This window comes from Pyxicephalus adspersus, chromosome 9 (genome assembly GCF_032062135.1).
Source record: "Pyxicephalus adspersus chromosome 9, UCB_Pads_2.0, whole genome shotgun sequence".
Taxonomy (NCBI): domain Eukaryota; kingdom Metazoa; phylum Chordata; class Amphibia; order Anura; family Pyxicephalidae; genus Pyxicephalus; species Pyxicephalus adspersus.
Genome location: NC_092866.1, coordinates 49,479,234 through 49,498,547, shown reverse-complemented (window position 1 = coordinate 49,498,547; position 19,314 = coordinate 49,479,234). Strand labels below are relative to the sequence as shown.

At 37.4% G+C, this 19,314-nt stretch overlaps 1 protein-coding gene across 3 annotated transcripts in view; it reads left to right on the top strand.

The window, feature by feature from the left end:
• DCDC1 (doublecortin domain containing 1) overlaps positions 1–19,314 on the top strand; it is a 215,382-nt gene that overhangs the window by 148,256 nt on the left and 47,812 nt on the right. For 2 of the 3 annotated variants that reach the window (XM_072421856.1, XM_072421858.1), the window contains 4 exons: positions 2,949–3,067; positions 4,838–4,898; positions 8,093–8,155; positions 8,782–8,939. In XM_072421856.1, coding sequence (XP_072277957.1) covers positions 2,949–3,067; positions 4,838–4,898; positions 8,093–8,155; positions 8,782–8,939 — 401 coding nt within the window. The remainder of the gene's footprint in view (positions 1–2,948; positions 3,068–4,837; positions 4,899–8,092; positions 8,156–8,781; positions 8,940–19,314) is intronic. The other variant, XM_072421857.1, reaches the window with a different exon arrangement.

Sequence of the window (19,314 nt, the reverse complement as noted above, 5' to 3'; positions counted from 1 at the left end):
GTTTTCTAAGATAACCTGTCGATGCTCACTTTTGCACCATCCCTTTGCAATGATGAAATGTTGAGAGTATGATGGCATGTAATATGTGCCAACAAGAACTGGGGAGGTATGCCGGTGGGTAACATGCAAGAGAGGAGTAGGAAGCATATGACAGTGAGCAGTATTTGCAGGAGAGGAGTGGGGAGGATAAAATAGTAGGCAGAATGCACAAGAAAGACTTGCAGAGGGAATGGTGATTGACATTTTGTGTAGGAGATTAGCATTAAAGGTATAAAGCTGGCATTTTGTAAAGGAGAAAATTACAGAGAGAGAGAGAGACACCAAATGTGGAGGACTGCAGAGACCAAAAGTTTAATGGTGGGTAGTATGTGTAGGAGAGGCAAATGTGGGGTGTATGGTGGTGATTGTAATATTGCGAGAAAAGTAGCAAAGTGTAGGAGGAGAGATTAAAATTATATATGCTCCTATTATTTATTAAATACCTGCCCCCTCCTCTTTATAACTAATAAAATTGAAGAAAACCATTTTGTTTTCATGACATACTTTATACCATTTTGATTTACTAAAGGAACATAGGCCCATCACTTTGTGATTGTGATTACAGGGTGCCTTGGACACACCTTGGTACCCTGCACAATGTATTGATGCAGACAGCAGCGATGATGTCAGCACTGCATTGTATACCATAGAGGGCTTCCCAACATCAGATAAGAGGACCCAGTGTGTCAATGTGAATGTAAATGTGTAAATGAATTTAATACAAGTTTAGACTGTAAACTCATTTGTGCATGGCCCTCTCATCCACCAATGGACCGTGTCAATAGGCCTGATTTTTTAAAGCTCTCCAAAGCTAGAGAAGATACACTTTCAACAGTGAACTTAGGTGATCCAGCAAACCTGGCATGGATTTCTTAAAGTCGTTTGCTATTTGAAATAGTTTACAGTTCTGGAGCAGACCCATTCCAAGTTTTTAGATCATTCAGGTTCAGCTTCACTGATAAAAGTGTATCCTCTTCAGTCTTGGAGAGCTTTAATAAATCAGGCCCACTGTATGTATTTTGTCTGTCATTTACATCCTCTTAATTATTGTACAGTTTTGCCAAATATGTTGGCACTTAAAAAAAGTTTTTTAATGATAATGAATTGACGTAAATTTTTAGGCAAACAACTGTATGCAGAGTTATGTATATGTAATGCTTTACTTGACAAAGTTTGCAGTTCTGTTTTTTAAGCCTTGTGATTTTCACACCCGTCACACAGCACTGTTCTCCCCAGCCCCTTTGAACCAGGTTCACCACCCTGCACTTTTCAGCAACCACCCTGCTGTATTTGGGTGGTTACTGAAGAGCTAGGTCACAATACAGGGGCTGCTACCCACCTATAATTTCTTCCCACCCAGCTTAAATACATTTCTGGGCACTGCATGGCATAGTCAGGCAGACGACATCCATTATTCTGTTACAATTTTTCAGCTTTATGTGCCATCTCTAAACATCTAGCATACAATTTGTATGGGCCACTAGCATAGGCCAATGGACAAACAAAATTTCTTGGCCCAAACAGGGTAAAATTGCTTCTTTTAAGATAGAACCACAGGTTAGAAAACACCCAGAGCTTGATGACAAAAACCTTCTTATCTGGTGTCTGCACTCCATGTCTAATACAATGTTCTCCCCAGAATTTTTTAAGCTTGCTTGCTGTAGGTGGGTGGCAGCCCCTGTATTCTAACCCAACTTTTCAGTAATCACCTAAAAACAGAGTGGTTACTGAAAAGTGCTGGGGGGTGCATCCAGCTAAAAAAGGCTGGGGAGAACATTGCAATATTTGCCTAAAATATTCAATTAGGACCAAAAATTCTTGTTGCAAAGAAATTCAAAATTTTCAAGACATACTGATAATTTATTACATCGAGACCGCTCAGAGGCTGGGCTCTGGGCACTGTTACAGCCTCTGCTTCCCCCTCTCAGGTCTACAGGTGAGAACAGAAACTGCAAAGATTGTCATCTGCCTAGTTTCTCAATAGTGTAGGTATGTGTAAATTGAGAGAATGACTGAACAAATGTATTCCTCTTTTACAGGTATTACATTTCACTTAAATGTAATTTAAGTAATGCTGTAATTGCTGTAATATGCCATTGAAAATTCTGCTTAAACATAACAACATAACAAATTAAAAGACACACAAATTTTTTTTAATCTTTTTTATTTGAGGAATTGTATTGATTTTATTCTGTGTTTCTATTTTATATACAAATAGCTATTAGTGGAGTTTCTGTTTTTAAATCTCCCTTATAGCAGACCTGTAAAATCTCAACCATAACCTTTTTCTTATTACAAAACTTTTATCACATCTAGCTCAGTTCACTTTTCCCCTTTTGCCCTTGTTGTTCCCAGGCAGTAAATCATGGTTATTATTTCACATTTTGCAATGCAGTACTTGCATTAGGTAATATTAAAATTATTAACCGCCACATTGCGGGATAAGTGACCTGCCCACAGTGTCAAATCCTCTTAACCTTTGTAACAACTTTACAGGCAAGTCTCACTGGAAACATATGTATAATTTTTCTTAATTATCTTCAAGGCGGCAGCGTTTTTGTAATCTTTTCGGTTCAGCGGCCTTCTGTCAGCACGTACGTGTTGGAAGGAAAATGAGGTGTTAGGAGTACAGCAAGTGACACGTTATAGAACCTGCATCATTACCCCATGAGACGCATCTAGGATAGAGCAGGGTGGAAATACCAGAGGTCTTCTCCGCAGCGCAGTGAACCAGAAAATTGTGCTGCGGTTGTAAAAAGGATCACTGCCGGGAAACAGGGATCGGCCACTAAGTTGTGGATAGTGTTTAGCTTCTAATAGGTTTGATTATTCAGCTATGATGACCTCTTTATTAGGACAGAATGTTTCATTTTCTGGTGCTTTTCACAGATTTAATGTCTTTCTACTAGGCTGGCATGATCCTGAGTAAAGCAATGCCACAGATCTGCCTGGCTGTGGGGGAGCCCATTATTTTAAGCACTGCCGAAGGTGCCATTATGGAAGGGTATAGACTCGCACTTCAGAAAAGGTAAGAATACTTAGCTGGTAATCAGGGATGGCAGACAATTGTTTTTTTTTATTTTTGAAAAGACACAGAGGTCAAAGCCCTGCATCTTTCTTCATATCACCTGTGAGATGAGAGTGTCCTGGCCTGATCACTTTCAGCTGGGTTACCTTTTTGTTAATGATGCTGGCTAGATATTCTAGACAGGGCAGAAAACATGACCCAGTAGCTATCTGTGTTCCTATTAAACTGACCCTAGCTGCCTCTTCTATCACCCATTCCCCTCCCCTCTCCATTAACATAACTTTTTTTACTGGGAAAGTTTATAGAGCTTTACAACAATACTTAGGAATTCAGTGTTGCAGAGGAAATGTGCACAGAAAGAGATTTATAGCAAAATCTTCACTTTTCGAACATAAATAACTAACAAATCCTTAATATATATAACAGGCCAAAACAAATAAAATGAGAAAGTTCATATTAGTTTGGTTTACATACAGTTCAAAAGATAGACAACCACTCAAAACTACTGGTGAAATCTTACTGGGTTTTTTAGGTCCGTTGGCCTGCTGTGTCCTTAATAAGACAATAATGCTTTCCATGCATATGTTGGTAATTTCTCATTAGGGTGGAACAGAAGACATTTAGCATTTAGCACCTATCTGTACATTCATATTTTTATGTGTGAACTTTGTACATTTTGTTTGTGTTTTCAGACATTGATATGCATTTGATATGGTCTTGCTTTTTGCCCCCTTTAGAACACCTGTGGTCCCCAATCTTTGCAAACCATTGCATGCATCCACTTGCCAAGCATGACATTTTGTAATCCTAAGAGAATATGTTGGCTGCCATTGCTGTTCCCTTCTTTCTAGAGGGCTAGTTTCCTGGTGGGGGAATAAGGTATATATAGCCCCACCAAACAGTCACTGATATAGAACAAGTATAGATGTATGGAATTCTAAAACTTTTTCAGATTTCATATTTCATAGCAAGTTTTCCAGCTTATTAGTTTATAGTACAAAAAGTGCCATAACCCTAAATACAAATTTGCAAAAAAGCAACAAGTTTAATGAGACTTTTGAGGCACATACTCTGGATAGATGTACCATTTAGTTTACAGAAAATAGACAAAATATTTTATTTATTACATAATCAACAATACATAAATAGTTAAAACCATACATATATTTGATTAATTAAAACCAATGTGCTCATAGCAAAAAACAGTGACATACAAAGTTCATACTTATGAATATCGACGCGTTTCATGGAAGCTATATATCCGCTGGATAATCCTTCAAGTGTATAAAGCTTCCCTAGATCTGAAATTGGCGTCAAACAACAACAGAGGACATTGGAAACAACATCCAAGCAGCAAAACAAACTGATATTCCATGTTTGTAGGTTGCCTCTAAATTGGACAACCAAATGCCTCGCAGGAAACGAAAACAACCAACTGAAAAAAAATCAATTTTTCTTTCCAGATTATTTGGCTCACTAGGTGTATCTACAGGTCAGGGTCAGCCCTTACAGATATGCTGATTTCCCAGTTTAACAAATATTGACCATTAGGAATGATGATCATACCCAATCTGTGTATGGGTAGCATACCTGTGCTGATGAAGCTGATTAGACTGAATGCACTGAATGCAAGAAAAATGATAAATTCCAGAGGAAAAACTGACTCAGCATGGTCTTGTCTGTAAATGTCATCTTAGCACTGACAATCTTGGCATGTGTCAATCTCCTACTGAAGGCAGCATAACTCAAACACTGATATTTGTATTTCAGGGGCCGTAACCAAAGTGGACAGCTATGGGGCTTTACTAGCAAGGGCTCAATCTTTCCCAAGGTATGTCAGTAATTTCCATCAAGCTCACCCGAGGAACACATCATTATGGCTGTATGTGCATTGTATCATTGTTCTTGTTTTTTTGCCACTTGCACAGGAAGGCGTTCTCATTTCTTATTGTAAATTGATACTTTCTGTTGTTTATAAGTATGAAAGCAAATTTGAAAGTGTGTATGAGCTTTTTTTGGGAGTAGTATGAGCAAAACAACAGAAACAAACATAAATATTAGCTTCACTTTATGGCTAAAGATTTGGAGGTGAAACATTAGGATTTATATTCTAAACAGAAATGATTTAAGGTTAAATCTAAAGCTAAATCCAGTTAAATAAATAGTTTTTTTTGTTTTCATTTTGGTAACCAACCAGTAGCACTCTTTCCTGCCTTGGGGTGGCTGAACTCACTCCACCACTGTATATTTGGAGTGGCAACATAGCTAGCCTTCAACAGAAGAATTGTCTCCCTGTGGAGAGTATAAATGAACTCAAAGATCTAGATAAGCTTTTTTTATATAAGTGCCTGATGACCGAAAGCCTAACTCTAGCTAACTATAGAAACATAGCTTAGTCTGTTGTTGAAAAGAAACTATCTGTTGCTATATGTCCACTTTAAAGGGAGAACTGTACAAATAAATATGAACAGACAAGATATTTTTGTAGAAGACATATATACAAGACATATGTATGTGGTAAAACATACATACCTGCCTGTTCACTGTCCTTTGAGCAGTGTTCACTGAGCCGCACATGTGCAGGTTAATGGACATTCTAGGCACAAATCTGTGCCAGAAATGAATGAACTACTGACGTGGTCAGTTAGGATGGCTGATGATCCCGAACCCAGTAGAAATCCAGGCAGAAATGTCAGCACCTGTGAGGGGAGGTAAATTTAGTACCACATTAGTTTTTTAGTAGTAGAACCATATAACAAATGAGCACTCTTAGTGAAGCCTATATTACAAATCTTGTCCTTGCATACACAAAGGGGTTAAGTTGTGCAGGTTATTATGCTTGTTAGGGATCCTTTTTAGGATTTTCCACCATACATAAAAAAAGTCACAAATTGAGCCAAAGGGTGAAGGGTGTCAGGGACATTTTGTTGTCTGATGTCTGTTTCCCCTATTTTCCTGTCCTGGAGACCTGTTAATATAATCTACTGTATATAGCAAAGCCACAAAAAATATATAACTTAGTTTTTTGGAGGTAAAGATCAAGAATCATTCGACTGGTCTTCACAGCTCCTGGTACTCCATTGTGGATCTTCCAAAACCTACCCGTTGCAAAATGCATTACACTATCTACTGAGTTCCTAACAGTATACACGAAGATTTGACCAAGGCCAAAATCAATTATAGTTTGGGTTCAAGCCAAACTCTTATTTTGCCCTATCAAGGATATGACAGGAGTTTGTAAAGCTTGTAAAGCTTTGAACCAAGTTCCAGATAGTTGTGGTCACCCAACGAGAGGCCGAATAGCACTGCAATCCACCCAGAAATGTCTTGGTGGTTAATGACAAAGCTTCTCTATTCCCAGATGTCCATCCATGGAGAGGACAACATGTACTCTACAGCATTCATAAAGACAGAACAGCATGTAGTCAATTAGAACAATTATAAAGTCAATCAAAGAGAAAGTGACCGAATTGACAGTTTAAGAAATATTCACGTATTTCCCATCTACATTGAACCACAATCATATATTCAATTTATTTCTTTATATTCTGTATGCTTTTCAAACTTCAAGGTCACTGACATTCAAGTCAGTATCCTAAGTGCTAAACCAATGACATTTAAATACGTACTTACATATATATTAGGGCACTATTCATTTTTTTTGGTGGCCAGACATTAATGAAACTAAACATTTCACAAAACCATTATGCTAACATTCCTGTCTTTTATCAGTTTGACAGACTAAATAATTACAGAATCCTAGAAACAAGGACACATAGAAACACATAAATGCTTCTTGATGGAAATGGAGAATAATATTCTTGTTCTCAAATGATAAAACCAAATGTGAGGTATTAGATGAAGAACTGCAGCCATTATAGAATGTAGCTTCTGGCTTTATATTGTATCTTATGGTGTTTAAAATTCCACAGCTGATTAGTGTACTGTTCTCTATAACTTAGGGCAGATGTTTACTAGCCATTATTATTACACAGTATTTATATAGCACTATCATAGTCCATAGTAATGTCACTTGCTGTCCCTCAAAGGGGCTCACAATCTATTGTCCCTACCTCAGTCATATGTCTTTGTTACAGTCTAAGGTCAATTTTGGGGGGAAGCCATATAACCTAACTGCATGTTATTGGGATGTGGGAGGAAACCAGAGTACCAGAAAGAAACCCACGCAAACACAGGGAGAATGTGCAAACTCCATGCAGATAGTGTCCTGACCCAGATTCGAACCTGGGACCCAGCGCTTCAAAGGCCAGAGCACTAACCTCTAAGCCACTGTGCTACCCGTGTGCCACTGTGCCCTAACTGCTGCTAACTCACGTTCTGTTGCTTTTTTAATAGAAGAATGCTTTCTGATTCTATAAAACAAAATTGAAAGTGAATCTCAAAGATGTTAAGGAGTAAAACTAAAATGTATGTCACTGGTTTATTTACCTTGTCAAAGTGTGGATCACATGACATGGTGGAGAAGCTCCAAACTGGTAAAATACCATTTTGAGTGTATTACAAGGAACAACATGTCTCCAACTGTACCGTTTGACACAACAATTCTGTGTTTATGGGGAATAGGGTAAGGACTTCTTGCTCATGTCCATACAAGGATGACATGAGCTTTCTACCGCTACATGTTTTGGAGAGTTATTCTGCTTCCTCAATGTATATGAGGCAGATTATGCTCACCTGGAGATCCAACAAATTCCTCTGGTCAAACGGAAAGACAATGAAGAACACACCAAACCATTTGGGGGCTAATTCATACCAGATTAGTCTTTAGACAAAACAAGGGTTGTGCCAACAGGCATACACAAAAAGAAAGATAAAACTGAATGAAATAAATTACTTATATACATATTGATTGTATAATTAGGACCCAATGATAGCTGCCTTTCATTGGGTTCAGCAAATAAAAGGTCCATTTCTTGGTTATACGATTAGGTTTCCACTGAAAAAACTAGGCAGCAATGGTAAAAATATCTTTTTACTAACATCCATATATTTTCTTTCTGACAGGCTAATCCTGAGTTCGTTCTCACCCACCTAGAGGAATTAAACCTATCTGAGAAGGCATATCAGGTAAGGGAATCTCAAGCCTTTGTACTATATACCTTCTATTTACCTGGACCCTGGCAGTTTCATCGAAGGAGGTCAATTAGTTACTACAGCCTAGAGAAACCTGTTTGAAGTTGTTCCTATACTGAGCAGAATATCTGAAAACATAGTTTATTATATTCATAATCTATTATGTTATTTATATAACATATTCTTTATTTGTTCATTTTTTCTCATTAGCCATCATAGCCATTGGCTTATATTTGTGGCTGGTGAGCTCTGTAACAAAAAGTAGAAGGAGTAAGAGGCAGAGAAGTGTTTAACTTTTCTGAGTTTGCATATCTTCATATTAAACAAATCATTGGGTATCTATCAGTGCTTCTGTACGATATGAATGTATTTCAGGGATGCATTGTTTATTTGTATTTTTCCTGACATACCATTTAAGATATAACTGTGCTGCACTGTATATTATTATCTGCATAACATAATACTACTCTTGTTGATAACAATAAAAACATTGTAAACACATCAGAATTATGTACCATGTCTTCCACCTCTTTCTGAGACTTTAAACAATTGTGATTCCTCATGTTTGAACGAGATAAGTAAGTAAATGTAGCATGACATTGATGCATTTCATGTTTAAGAGTTCCACGAGTGATGCCAGTCATTTCAATCAACAGCAGCTTTCACAAGCGCCGGATGCCCAGCCACTGCCCGCAGGGGGCCCAGGGGAAGCGAGGCAGCTGACAGTGGGGTTGGTGAGGAATCTCGAAGAGAAACATCCCAAGGCCTCAGCTCAAAGGTAAGCCACTGACAGAACAGATATTTATTGTTCAATGACATTAGATGTTTTCCTTCAGTTTCATGTTACATTGATTCTCCAGATAGTATTGAAATATCTCCAGAGCCCTCTGGCTTGCCAGCAAATATTTTGTATTTTCTTGGCAGAATAAATTGGGAATACCACTTTCCTATACATTTTTACTATGGAAAAGTATTGAGCCTTGTTGTTCAGTCACCTTTTTTTTTATAATATTTAAAGCAAAATTTAGTTTTTTGTGAAATCTCCCAATAACTTTTTGGGAGGACATTATTTTGTCTTAAATGTCCACTGCTGCCATCAGAATTGCTGCTTCCTCTGACTCCCAATGACGTAGCGTGTGGGAGGTAATTTGTAATTCCCGGAATTTTTTAATGCTAAACAGGTTAGAAGAAACAGGCAGCTGGCAAGATGAGCATCTTCTTTTGGGACCTTTTGGCTTAAAACATTTAGGATCCATTTACACTGTTGTAAAGTGTTATTACACAAGTGTGGACATGCGATATGCTGTGCGTTAATATGCATGTATGCATGTAAAGCAGGCTTTTATTTGAATTCATTGCCTAATGCATCAGTATAGAGAAAAAGGTGCATGTAGAATTTTTTGGCAAAGAACAGCACAACACCACAACACATACAAATGGCATTCCAGAATGATCCCTTCATCATAATGTATTCATAACTGCGTGATTATTGACAAAAAAATAAATAAATACATTTAATTGTAAAGATTGTCCCCCTCTTACCTTGTTGGTTCTGGCCCAGTAGTGTGTTATGCATATCATTGCACTGGCTGTACCCATGGCAGTAAATGAGGATTGAACGCCTAATGAATTCTGGTTTGGGATTGGGTGCTATGTCTTTTATCCCATTCTAATGATTAGTGGCAGATCACGATCTTGATCATCGTGATCTGCCTTAAAGCATTATAGGAAGTGATATTTATCCCAGGTTCTGGTCTGCTCTGACGAAGAAGAGTGTCCAAACCCAGGTTCCAAGTTCTCTACGAACCCATTGACCAATAACTGCTCGATCAGAGATATATTTACACATTGTGCACAGTTCACTTTTCATTGGAAATTGCTATGAAAACTTTTATTTATAAATATTGTTTTACAAGTTAAAGTCCAATCTCACCCTTTCCCATCTGTCTAGGTCAGCTTTAATTTGTTTTAGGCCAGTCACATGACATGTAGAGTTTGTGTTCTATTTGCCTCTTCTCTGAAACTGGACAGTCTCAATGATGCCCATGCACTGATATATTGACATCAATACCATTCTTTCTATCCTTGTACTGTGATGGCAGGGCAATGTGGTGACACCTCCTAAAAGTCCTGCATTTACCGGAAATGAATTAAATAATGTGGCCTTTGTATTTATAACTGCTGGGGAACCAATACAAATGGAGTTTTCCTTTAATGTATAAAACCTAACCCATGTTTTTTTTTTTTTTTGCCCTAGCCATACAGGCCTTGTGGTTTAAACTAAAATTCCCACAGGGGATGGCATATTCTGGGTTACATTTTCCTTCTGAAGTATACACTTGCATTATTGTAGTGCTTGTGTAAAGCACATATATATATCAGTCAACACAATTAAGAACCTACCTTTAAAGTAGATGTTACTCATAACTAAATGATATTTAGTTAGTTTGCTGAATACAAAAACAGTTCTTCTTTATACCTCTTTATCCATTGGCCTTTCATTGCTGTTGAACTTATGCAACCTTTTGCAGCCGCTTTTCTATTTACACGCTCCAGCAATGCCTTCAATGGAAGTGGGAGAATCGGAGGACCATGTCTGGGTAATGTGTGTTGAAGTAGTCACTGGGTGTTTACAGGGTGACAGGGAATGGAGAGTTATCATTCTGTAACAGAAATAATCTGCACAAAGTCGTTCATGGCAGAATCACTGTACAGTTTTTTGAATGAAAGCAATATGCATTTTTATTAATCATTTTGAAATTACATGAACATGATAAAGATAAGATGAGAGTTTATCAATTTGGCTTGCATATACTTTATTAGCAATGTTTTTGTATATTGCATATTGTTTTTAAAATTGGCCCTATGGTAAGTAGTCAGTTTCAAATTCCATATTAGAAATAGAAATTTACCATATTTTTTAGGTAGCTCTAAAATTCCCTTTAAAAAATTAATTGAGAAAGGCAATAAATTATTCTAATTTGTAGGATCATTATAATGTTAAAAATACAAAATGAAATATATAGTTTTATCTCTACATTGAGTTATTGAGAAATGGTTTCCCAAGATTTATCCAAATTTTGTCCAAAATGTACACATTTTTCATATTGAATTTTATCAGAAAATGTGTGATCCTACTTCTAATGACTCTAATGAATACATTTTCTTTTTAAATCCAATACGAAAAATGAGCGTATAGTTGGTAAAAGTTGGGTGAATCTTGGATAGAATTATTTAGAAACAGACCACATAGTTTCTGACACTTGCCAACACTCAAAGGGGTTAGCAAAGCATTTTTACCCTCTGTGTCTAAAAGAGTTTTCAAGATAATTGACAATAACAACACCATCGATGGCCAAATGTGTCAGCAGGAGAATTCTTAGCCCACACAATAACTTGTAGAGCGCTGGTATTTGAGTATTAATTTGGGAGCATTGTCTATATTAGCTTATCAAATTAAGTAGCTTACCTATATGGTGAGTGAATAGAGTAGAAGTGTAGCAGCCAACAATGCCTCCTGACCCAGCTTGTCACCCAGTGACCTGTGAGAAGGAAATAATGAACTGTGAGTAGCTGTCATCCTAACTGCTTCTGACAGTTTGGCTATGGGCACATCTGTGTTACATTCATGAAGAGGTCTTTGTTTTTTTCCCACTAGTGACTCTGCAGACCGCTGTGGGGTTTTCTTGCTGCCCTGCTCCTATATGCGCCCTCCCCTCCTCGTGCGGAGAGCAGCTGCCACTGATGAAGATGACATTTAGTTTAATGATTTATTTGGCATTTATTATTTCATTAGAATTAAAGACACAATGATGCATACGTATATATATATATATATATATATCACATGGACAGACGACAGACTGGATCACCAAGAATTGTATCCCATAATGAAGGCTATATCATGTTCCTGTTATACAATTTCCTTCAGATCCCCTTTACGGAAAAAAAATTGAGACCTTATTAAGTGAAGTCATACACTGACCCTAAAATTAAAAAGGTGTGATTTTAGATTTGGGTGCCACCAAGGGGTGCTGGAAAAAAACTGAATTACATTAAGACCAGACAGCCATGGATAGATCTAAGTCAGTCAACAAAATAAAAATGTGGTAGCTGCTGTTGCTGATGTTACAGGTTGCACTGCTGCAATATCTAACGAGACACTGACCTAGAACAGGTAATGGTATATAAGTTATCCTGATACTCTGCTGGTTGCTTACTAGTTTAGGTCAGTGACTCACTGGGCCTCATTAATTAAAGCCCTCCAAGGCTGGAAAGGATACACTTTCTTCAGTGAAGCTAGGTAATCCAGCAAACCTGGAATGGATTTCATTTGCAATTTGTAAGCAACTGTTTTGAATCCTGGACCAGGTCTATTCCAGGTTTGCTGGATCACTCAGCTTCACTGATGAAGTTAGTATAAACTTACTGATGAAAGTGTATCCTCTCCAGCCATGGAGAGCTTTAGGAAATCAGGCCCACTAAGTAGTTAAGCAAGCATTAAGAGGTGTTTATCTTTTGAATGTCAGTATTAACTTCTTTTCTGACAGGTTCCCTTTTTTTTGACATGGAGTTTCGATAAGCAGTTCATGTAATTTCATGCTGTTAGCGCATGTAAATGAGTTTCAGAAAGGAAACTTTATAAGGCGGCGCCGTAAAATATTCCAGATATGTCATCCAGATAGGTAGGGGCTCCTCATCTGTGGTATTTATACCTCTTGCAGGCATGGGCACCAAATGATGAGGGCATGGGATCAAAACACTGAATAAATAGAACATTGAACCAGAATTCTAAATATTATTGCAAAAAAGGAAGAAAACAAGCTCATGTTTTTCATGGGGATTACCATTGTCACTGAATGTACCTCCATTTTATGTTTTGACTGCACAAAAACAACAGCAAAATCCCACTAGGTATAGCTAGAAATTGTATTTGTGATTTGGTGTTTTTATAAGAATAAACCCTTATGATTGTGTTAGCTGATCTGATCCTACCTAAGTATATGTAAACTATAAGCAAGCTATTTACATCTTTTGAACTCACACTAGTATCTAATAAGACTGATGGCACTGATGATGATTTGGACTGTCTGGCAATGACTAGGGTCAATATATATGTCTGTTTTTATTAAAAACTAAAAGTCCCTGTAGTAGTGTCTTGACAAAGTAAATGTGTTCAAACTTAGAAACAAAATATTCATTCCACTCATGTTAAGTTCTAGAAAAGAGCCACTGTGGAATAGAAACTTGGAAGGGCACTTGTAGTCAGAAAAGCATTTGAGCAATGATTTATGTCTTAAAAAACTTTCTACCAACTTAGTCCTAAAGGTCACAACCAGCTCAGGTACTATAGGATGAATAAGTCATGTCCTTGGCTATCAGATACTAGCCGTGAGTGAATCAAGACAGTTCACAACAGTAGTTTCCTGTGTTGCTTAGCTTTACAAGTACATTCAAGATAAGTGGTAGACTACTGTAATGGAGCTCTTACTAGTTCAATGCTAGCTCGCAGAATGCATACATGGCTTCTAATGGGGTCCCTGAACAGGAGTTGCATGGTGCACCATGTCCAGTAGGGATCGTAGTTTTAAGGTTGCAGGGATTTATTGAATAAGAATCTCTCTGTGAGATCAGAGATCTAATAATGAAATACCACTACCTTCATCAGGTTCTATCCTGAAAGAAGGGCCTCCCAAGGATATTCTGGAGTGTGGGCTTCATTTTAGGGAAGCCAATGCCATGATAATCTATAGTGATCTGATAAATTTTCCTTTTGCCCTACTGAACAATGGGGTCTGTTCTGCCAGTTCCCTAAAAGAACAGATTTCTAATTATCTTATCCATGACCTCATCTCAACCAAATGCCGTAAATGGAAGTGTTTTAATAGAATCAGAGTTTATTTATTTTATTATTCTAAGTCTGTTTGGCACTTATTATCACACATAAAGTTTTAATGAGAGGAGCAGGAGTTCATGAATTATACTGCATTAGAACAGATGATAAATAGGATGAGCACACTGACATAATGTTTTCTGGCATGAATAGGGATTATCTCCTACTGAAATGTGAGATTAGTCTGCTTTGAATTCAGATGATCTTAAGAAATGTAGAGTCATCTTTCTGGGCACAAGGGTAGCACGAGAATAATTAAATAATATGTCCTGTTTTCTGGGAATTAAACTTCATCTACAAACATTCCAGGGAGCCACGATAAGGCTTGGTCAGGAACTCAAGAAATTTTAAATATTGCAGCGCACCTTTTCTTAAATGTGTTGGCGCTAGTAACACACTTACTATCTTTGGCTGATGACTTACACTAACTGTATTGTATTTCTACAAGAGCCATGTTAGGAAGTATTTTAGAGCTAAAGAAAACACCCCCCCCCCTTCTCATCTTCATAACATGAGGAGAGGGTGCTATGTAGTCCATGGAGGCCAACTGGGCTGTTTAATCTTTCAGTGAGTCTAGGCAGATTGCACAAAAAGTTGGAAGGTCATTTGATTTTTGTGAGGATCAATAGGTTGATTTTGTACATGGAGTCTTTTTAAGGAGATAAAGCATGTGTGATGTGTTGAATACTGAAAAATATAGGAGTTTGTCCAATTTTATTTTGTGAAATAGACATTTTTTGCATATGAATCTGTATGTTAAAATGTTGCAGATTACTGAGTCATGTTGTTATAATTTAGTCATCAAGCATCCCTACCCTCTTATAATTATGGGTAAAAAAAAATTTACAGATTCTAACAGGTTTTACCAGAACCCAATAAGGGGAATAGGCTGTAGGTGTGCAAAAGAAAATCTTTAAGCAGCCTTAACATGTTATTTTTATAATTATATAAATGGTGGATAACCCTTTTCTATAATCAAGAAAAAAATTATAGAAATTTTCTTTATCTTTTTCTTCACATCTTTTTGGAAGGGGAAAACCACTCCCCTTCACCGCCACGACAGTAGAGACTGAATGGAAAAACTAGAGCCTCCCGCTGGCTTTGGGCTGCTCATTCTGTGATCTCAGGCATGCGTGAAAGGCGCAGTGAGATCAGCACTTTTTTTTAACATTTTTAGGAGGAATTGTCACCTGATCTTGCGCCTGCAAAGTGCAAGATTGGATGATGTAAGCAGAAGCAGGAAGAAGACAGATGAAGATAGTAGCACTTGCTTGTTCATCAATAAAAATTCTAACATTGCATGTAACGGAATGGAAGCTACTTGTGGAGGAATTAAGGGCTCTGCAGAAGTAAGTTAGTAAAGAAAGTAAGGTAAACGTAATTTTTTAATGAAAGCTCTGCTTTAAAAATTATATGTACACATAATATAAAAGAAGGCCAATAATGTATTTTCACAAAGAGCAATCTAATGTTTTTAAAATAAAAGTGGCTTTACACACACCTTATAGCCCAAAGTTGGTAAACTCCTGGCTACCACAGCTATGACCAAAATAATTTGGACACTTTGCAATATTATTTAGTTCAGTTGTTCAGTTGTTAATGCTCCAGCTTACAAAGAAGTTTTAGACAATTGTGCACTTCAGCCTTGTGGTGAAGGCCTTTTGTGTTCCAGCATGACTGTGCCACTGTGTACAAAGCCAGCTCCATAAATACATGGTTTGATGAGTTTGGTGTTGAAAAACTTTCATGGCCTGAACCTCAATCATTATAAGAATGCCTTTTGAATGAAGAAGACCAGTGACTAGTATCTATCCTGATAAATGGCAATCAAATGCTTTTTACAAACCTTCTTCCAGAGGAATCAGTGCTGGTGTAGGTACATAGTTGGCTAGAGGGCCTGATGGCAAATCCATATTAATGTGCATGGTTTTGAAATGGAATTTCCAATAAGCTCATATAGGTGTGATGGTGATGTTTCAAGAGACCTTTGGCCATTAAGTGTCTTCTTCAGTGGCTGTGAAGTTCGCCATTTATCTCTATAATAAACAGAATTTGCAGCAAAGCTCTCTGCATGTTGCCTTACCAATATTTTACATGCAGCCGTTCACATCAGACCTCCAACCAAACAACTCATGCATGTTCTAAAATCACTTTGGTCACATAACAGGGAGCCTACTGATAATCTTTTAAATTATAAGAGGTAAATAGAACACTCAAAGGAAACCTATAGAAACATGTAAAAGACAAAAGACTCCATGCAAATGCTGTCTTTGTTGGCATTTGGAACCAGGTCCCAGAACAGCAGTATATGACTGCCAACTGCTCAGTCACTAACACCTATTTTATTAATATTATCAGAATGAATCTAGGAAATATGTGAGATCATTTCAAACTAGTTGTTTCAGGGTTAGTTTCAGGCAGTTTTAACCAAATACTTATTTGTGCAAGTTATGCCAAATGTTCTTTGGCTGTTACTGTGATATTAAAAGCATCGTGATCAGCTTGTAATATACTTTCATGTCTCAGCATTCATCGTTATAATTCCTATCGCTTTGTTTTAACATAATCAACCCTAAATCTGCAGCCTATTAACTCAGATGGTCTGTTCTTTTAATTCTGCAGTGCCATCGTTACAAAGCTAAGTGTTCTGGGCACAGCTGTTGCCATTGCATAACATGTTGTAAGACTCCAGTCAGGGATTAATAATTCAAGGCTTTCATTATCAATTATGGTAGAATTACATTGAAATTCAGTATAACTCTAGTCTCTCTGCAGTGTCTGTGTGTGTATGCTTATAAAATCTCCATTAGTCATTACTAGGGTGAATCAGAATAGTCTTATAATATCTGCTTTAGTTTTATAAGTTTCATTTCTTAAAACCTTTGAAAAAAAAACTGACCAGAGAGGTCCTTTATTGCAGAAACAGGTGATTTCCCTTCTGCCATAAACCTTACCTGCTTGATTGTAATATTTTATTACACTCACCTTTTCTTATTCTTCTTCCAGGTGTCAGATCTTTGATTTGGTCATTGATTTAAGTCCAACAATGGGTAATGCTGGAATACTCAGGATATCCTGGCATTCAATGCTAAGAACAAAAGATCAGGCAAGTATGTTTTATTGCAAAAGGGACATCACCTTTCCCTTCAGCAATAAAATCCTGCCTGGTGAACTAAGGTTCCAATCTACCTCTATTAGGCACTTGTTTACCGGGGTTTAATACAACAACTTTTGGTGCCAGGGGTCAGTGGTCACCTGTACCCTGAAAGTTGCCGCCCTGTAAAAAATGTCATTCCATAACAGCCCTAAATGGTTTATGAAAGTGGTCAAAAACAGTGCCCTAGCAGATACCAGAGGATAAACTTCACATTTTGTAGTGTAGTGTACAAACAAGTTGTTGGGTAGGGTCTGTCTATGAAGGTTCGCAGGGAATAGGAACTGGTGACATCCCACCAACTGTTGATGAATTGCCTATACACATGGATAGTAGACTGTGTGCTGCCCCATGAACATCTTACAGGAAACATTGTCACATCTTTTTTTCAGATATCACAGACAATGGCTTTCATACATAAACTGTTGGCAAACATTCACACCAACAGTTTCAGCTTCATACTTCAACTTAAAGCAACTACCTGGCCTATAAGGAGAAGCCTATCAAGATGATGTTTTCTACAAAAGGCATCTACAGTTGTGGGATGTCACCAGGTCTTGTACCCTGTGAATCTCTGCAGATAGATCCTACCCAGCAACTCTTTGCTTTTATGTAGTACAAAAAACACACTGAAGCCATCCCATCCCACAATAAGGAAGAAAAATGAATTCACAGTGTAGTTTTATTTGCACAATATACTGTAGTTTTAGGCCTCCAAGTACAAGGACGATTACAGCTTTTCCTCATTAGACACCTACACCAATTACACCAATAGCAATTCCACTTAGTGTTTTTTCCCACTGACACTGAGCACATTAATTGCTAAACCAGGACTGGATAACCCCCGGAACTCCTACTTTCATACCTAACAGCAGCATTCTGGATGCTGGAGAAGGTCCTAGCACTGTCAATTCAATATTCTCTGATAGAACTAAATACCTAACTTTTTTTTGACACAATACCTTGCATCAAACAAGTATCTGCACTAAAAATGGACTGGATATTGGGACAGATTCTAACCTGCACCATACGTTCTTTGATAGAACCAAATGGGTGTATTGCATGGTTCCAAAGTAAAAACAACTGGTAGAAATTCTTTTTTATATTATTTGTACAGTGTGGCATTTTGTCAATATAGATTTGCACTATATTAGGTGACCAATTATATTTTAACTTTGTTGATTTTTCAGAAAAAAAAGTTGTCAGTGCACTTAAAATCCAGTTCAACAGCATTGAACTGTGTTGTTGATTTTGATGACTAATGGATGAGCCATATAAAATAAATAAATAAATAATAGAAAGTGGGTGTGTGAAAAATAAAAATTGCACATTGGCACTGTTTATTTGCTAACTGGTTGTTTTCCATCTGCTTCATGTCAACTGGCAATGGTGCAAAGCAGCTGATTAGCTATATGGCTGACACAAAGCCATGAAGGTTTTAATATGCGGTCATTGGCTGAGACGCAACATATCCATTGAAATGTGTATATATATATATTTATAGATTTGATAGATATAGTGTATCTGTAAATTAGAAAGCTTTTCAGTACCTGCTCTAAACAAACCAAGCCCCAATATCTGAATCAAAGGGTACATTTAGCAAGAAAATGTGCTCTGATGGTGTCCCTTTGCTGTATTTTTCGGAGGAAGATATCAATCTTGATTGTGATTTTAACTGCTTTTCCTTATACTAACCTTTCCAAATATCAAATACAAAATATATAGGAAGGAGGGACATATTGATTTGATTCCAAAAGAGGGACAGCCACCCCCCCCCCCCCCCCCCCCCCCCACTGACAGCTTCAAGCAATATATAGGGTCTGATTTATGAAAGCCCTCCAAGGCTGGAGAGAAAACACTTTCAGAAGTGAAGCTGGGTGATGCAGAACACATAGATAGGACTTTTAAAAATAATTTGCTATTTGCTAGCAAACGTTTTGAATCCTGCACCAGATCCATTCCAGGTTTGCTGGATCACCCAGCTTCACTGATGAAAGTGTATTCTGTCCAGCCTTGGAGAGCTTTCATAAGTTAGGACCATTGTGTACATACAGCCTGTACTATATATATATATATATATATATATATATATATATATATATATAT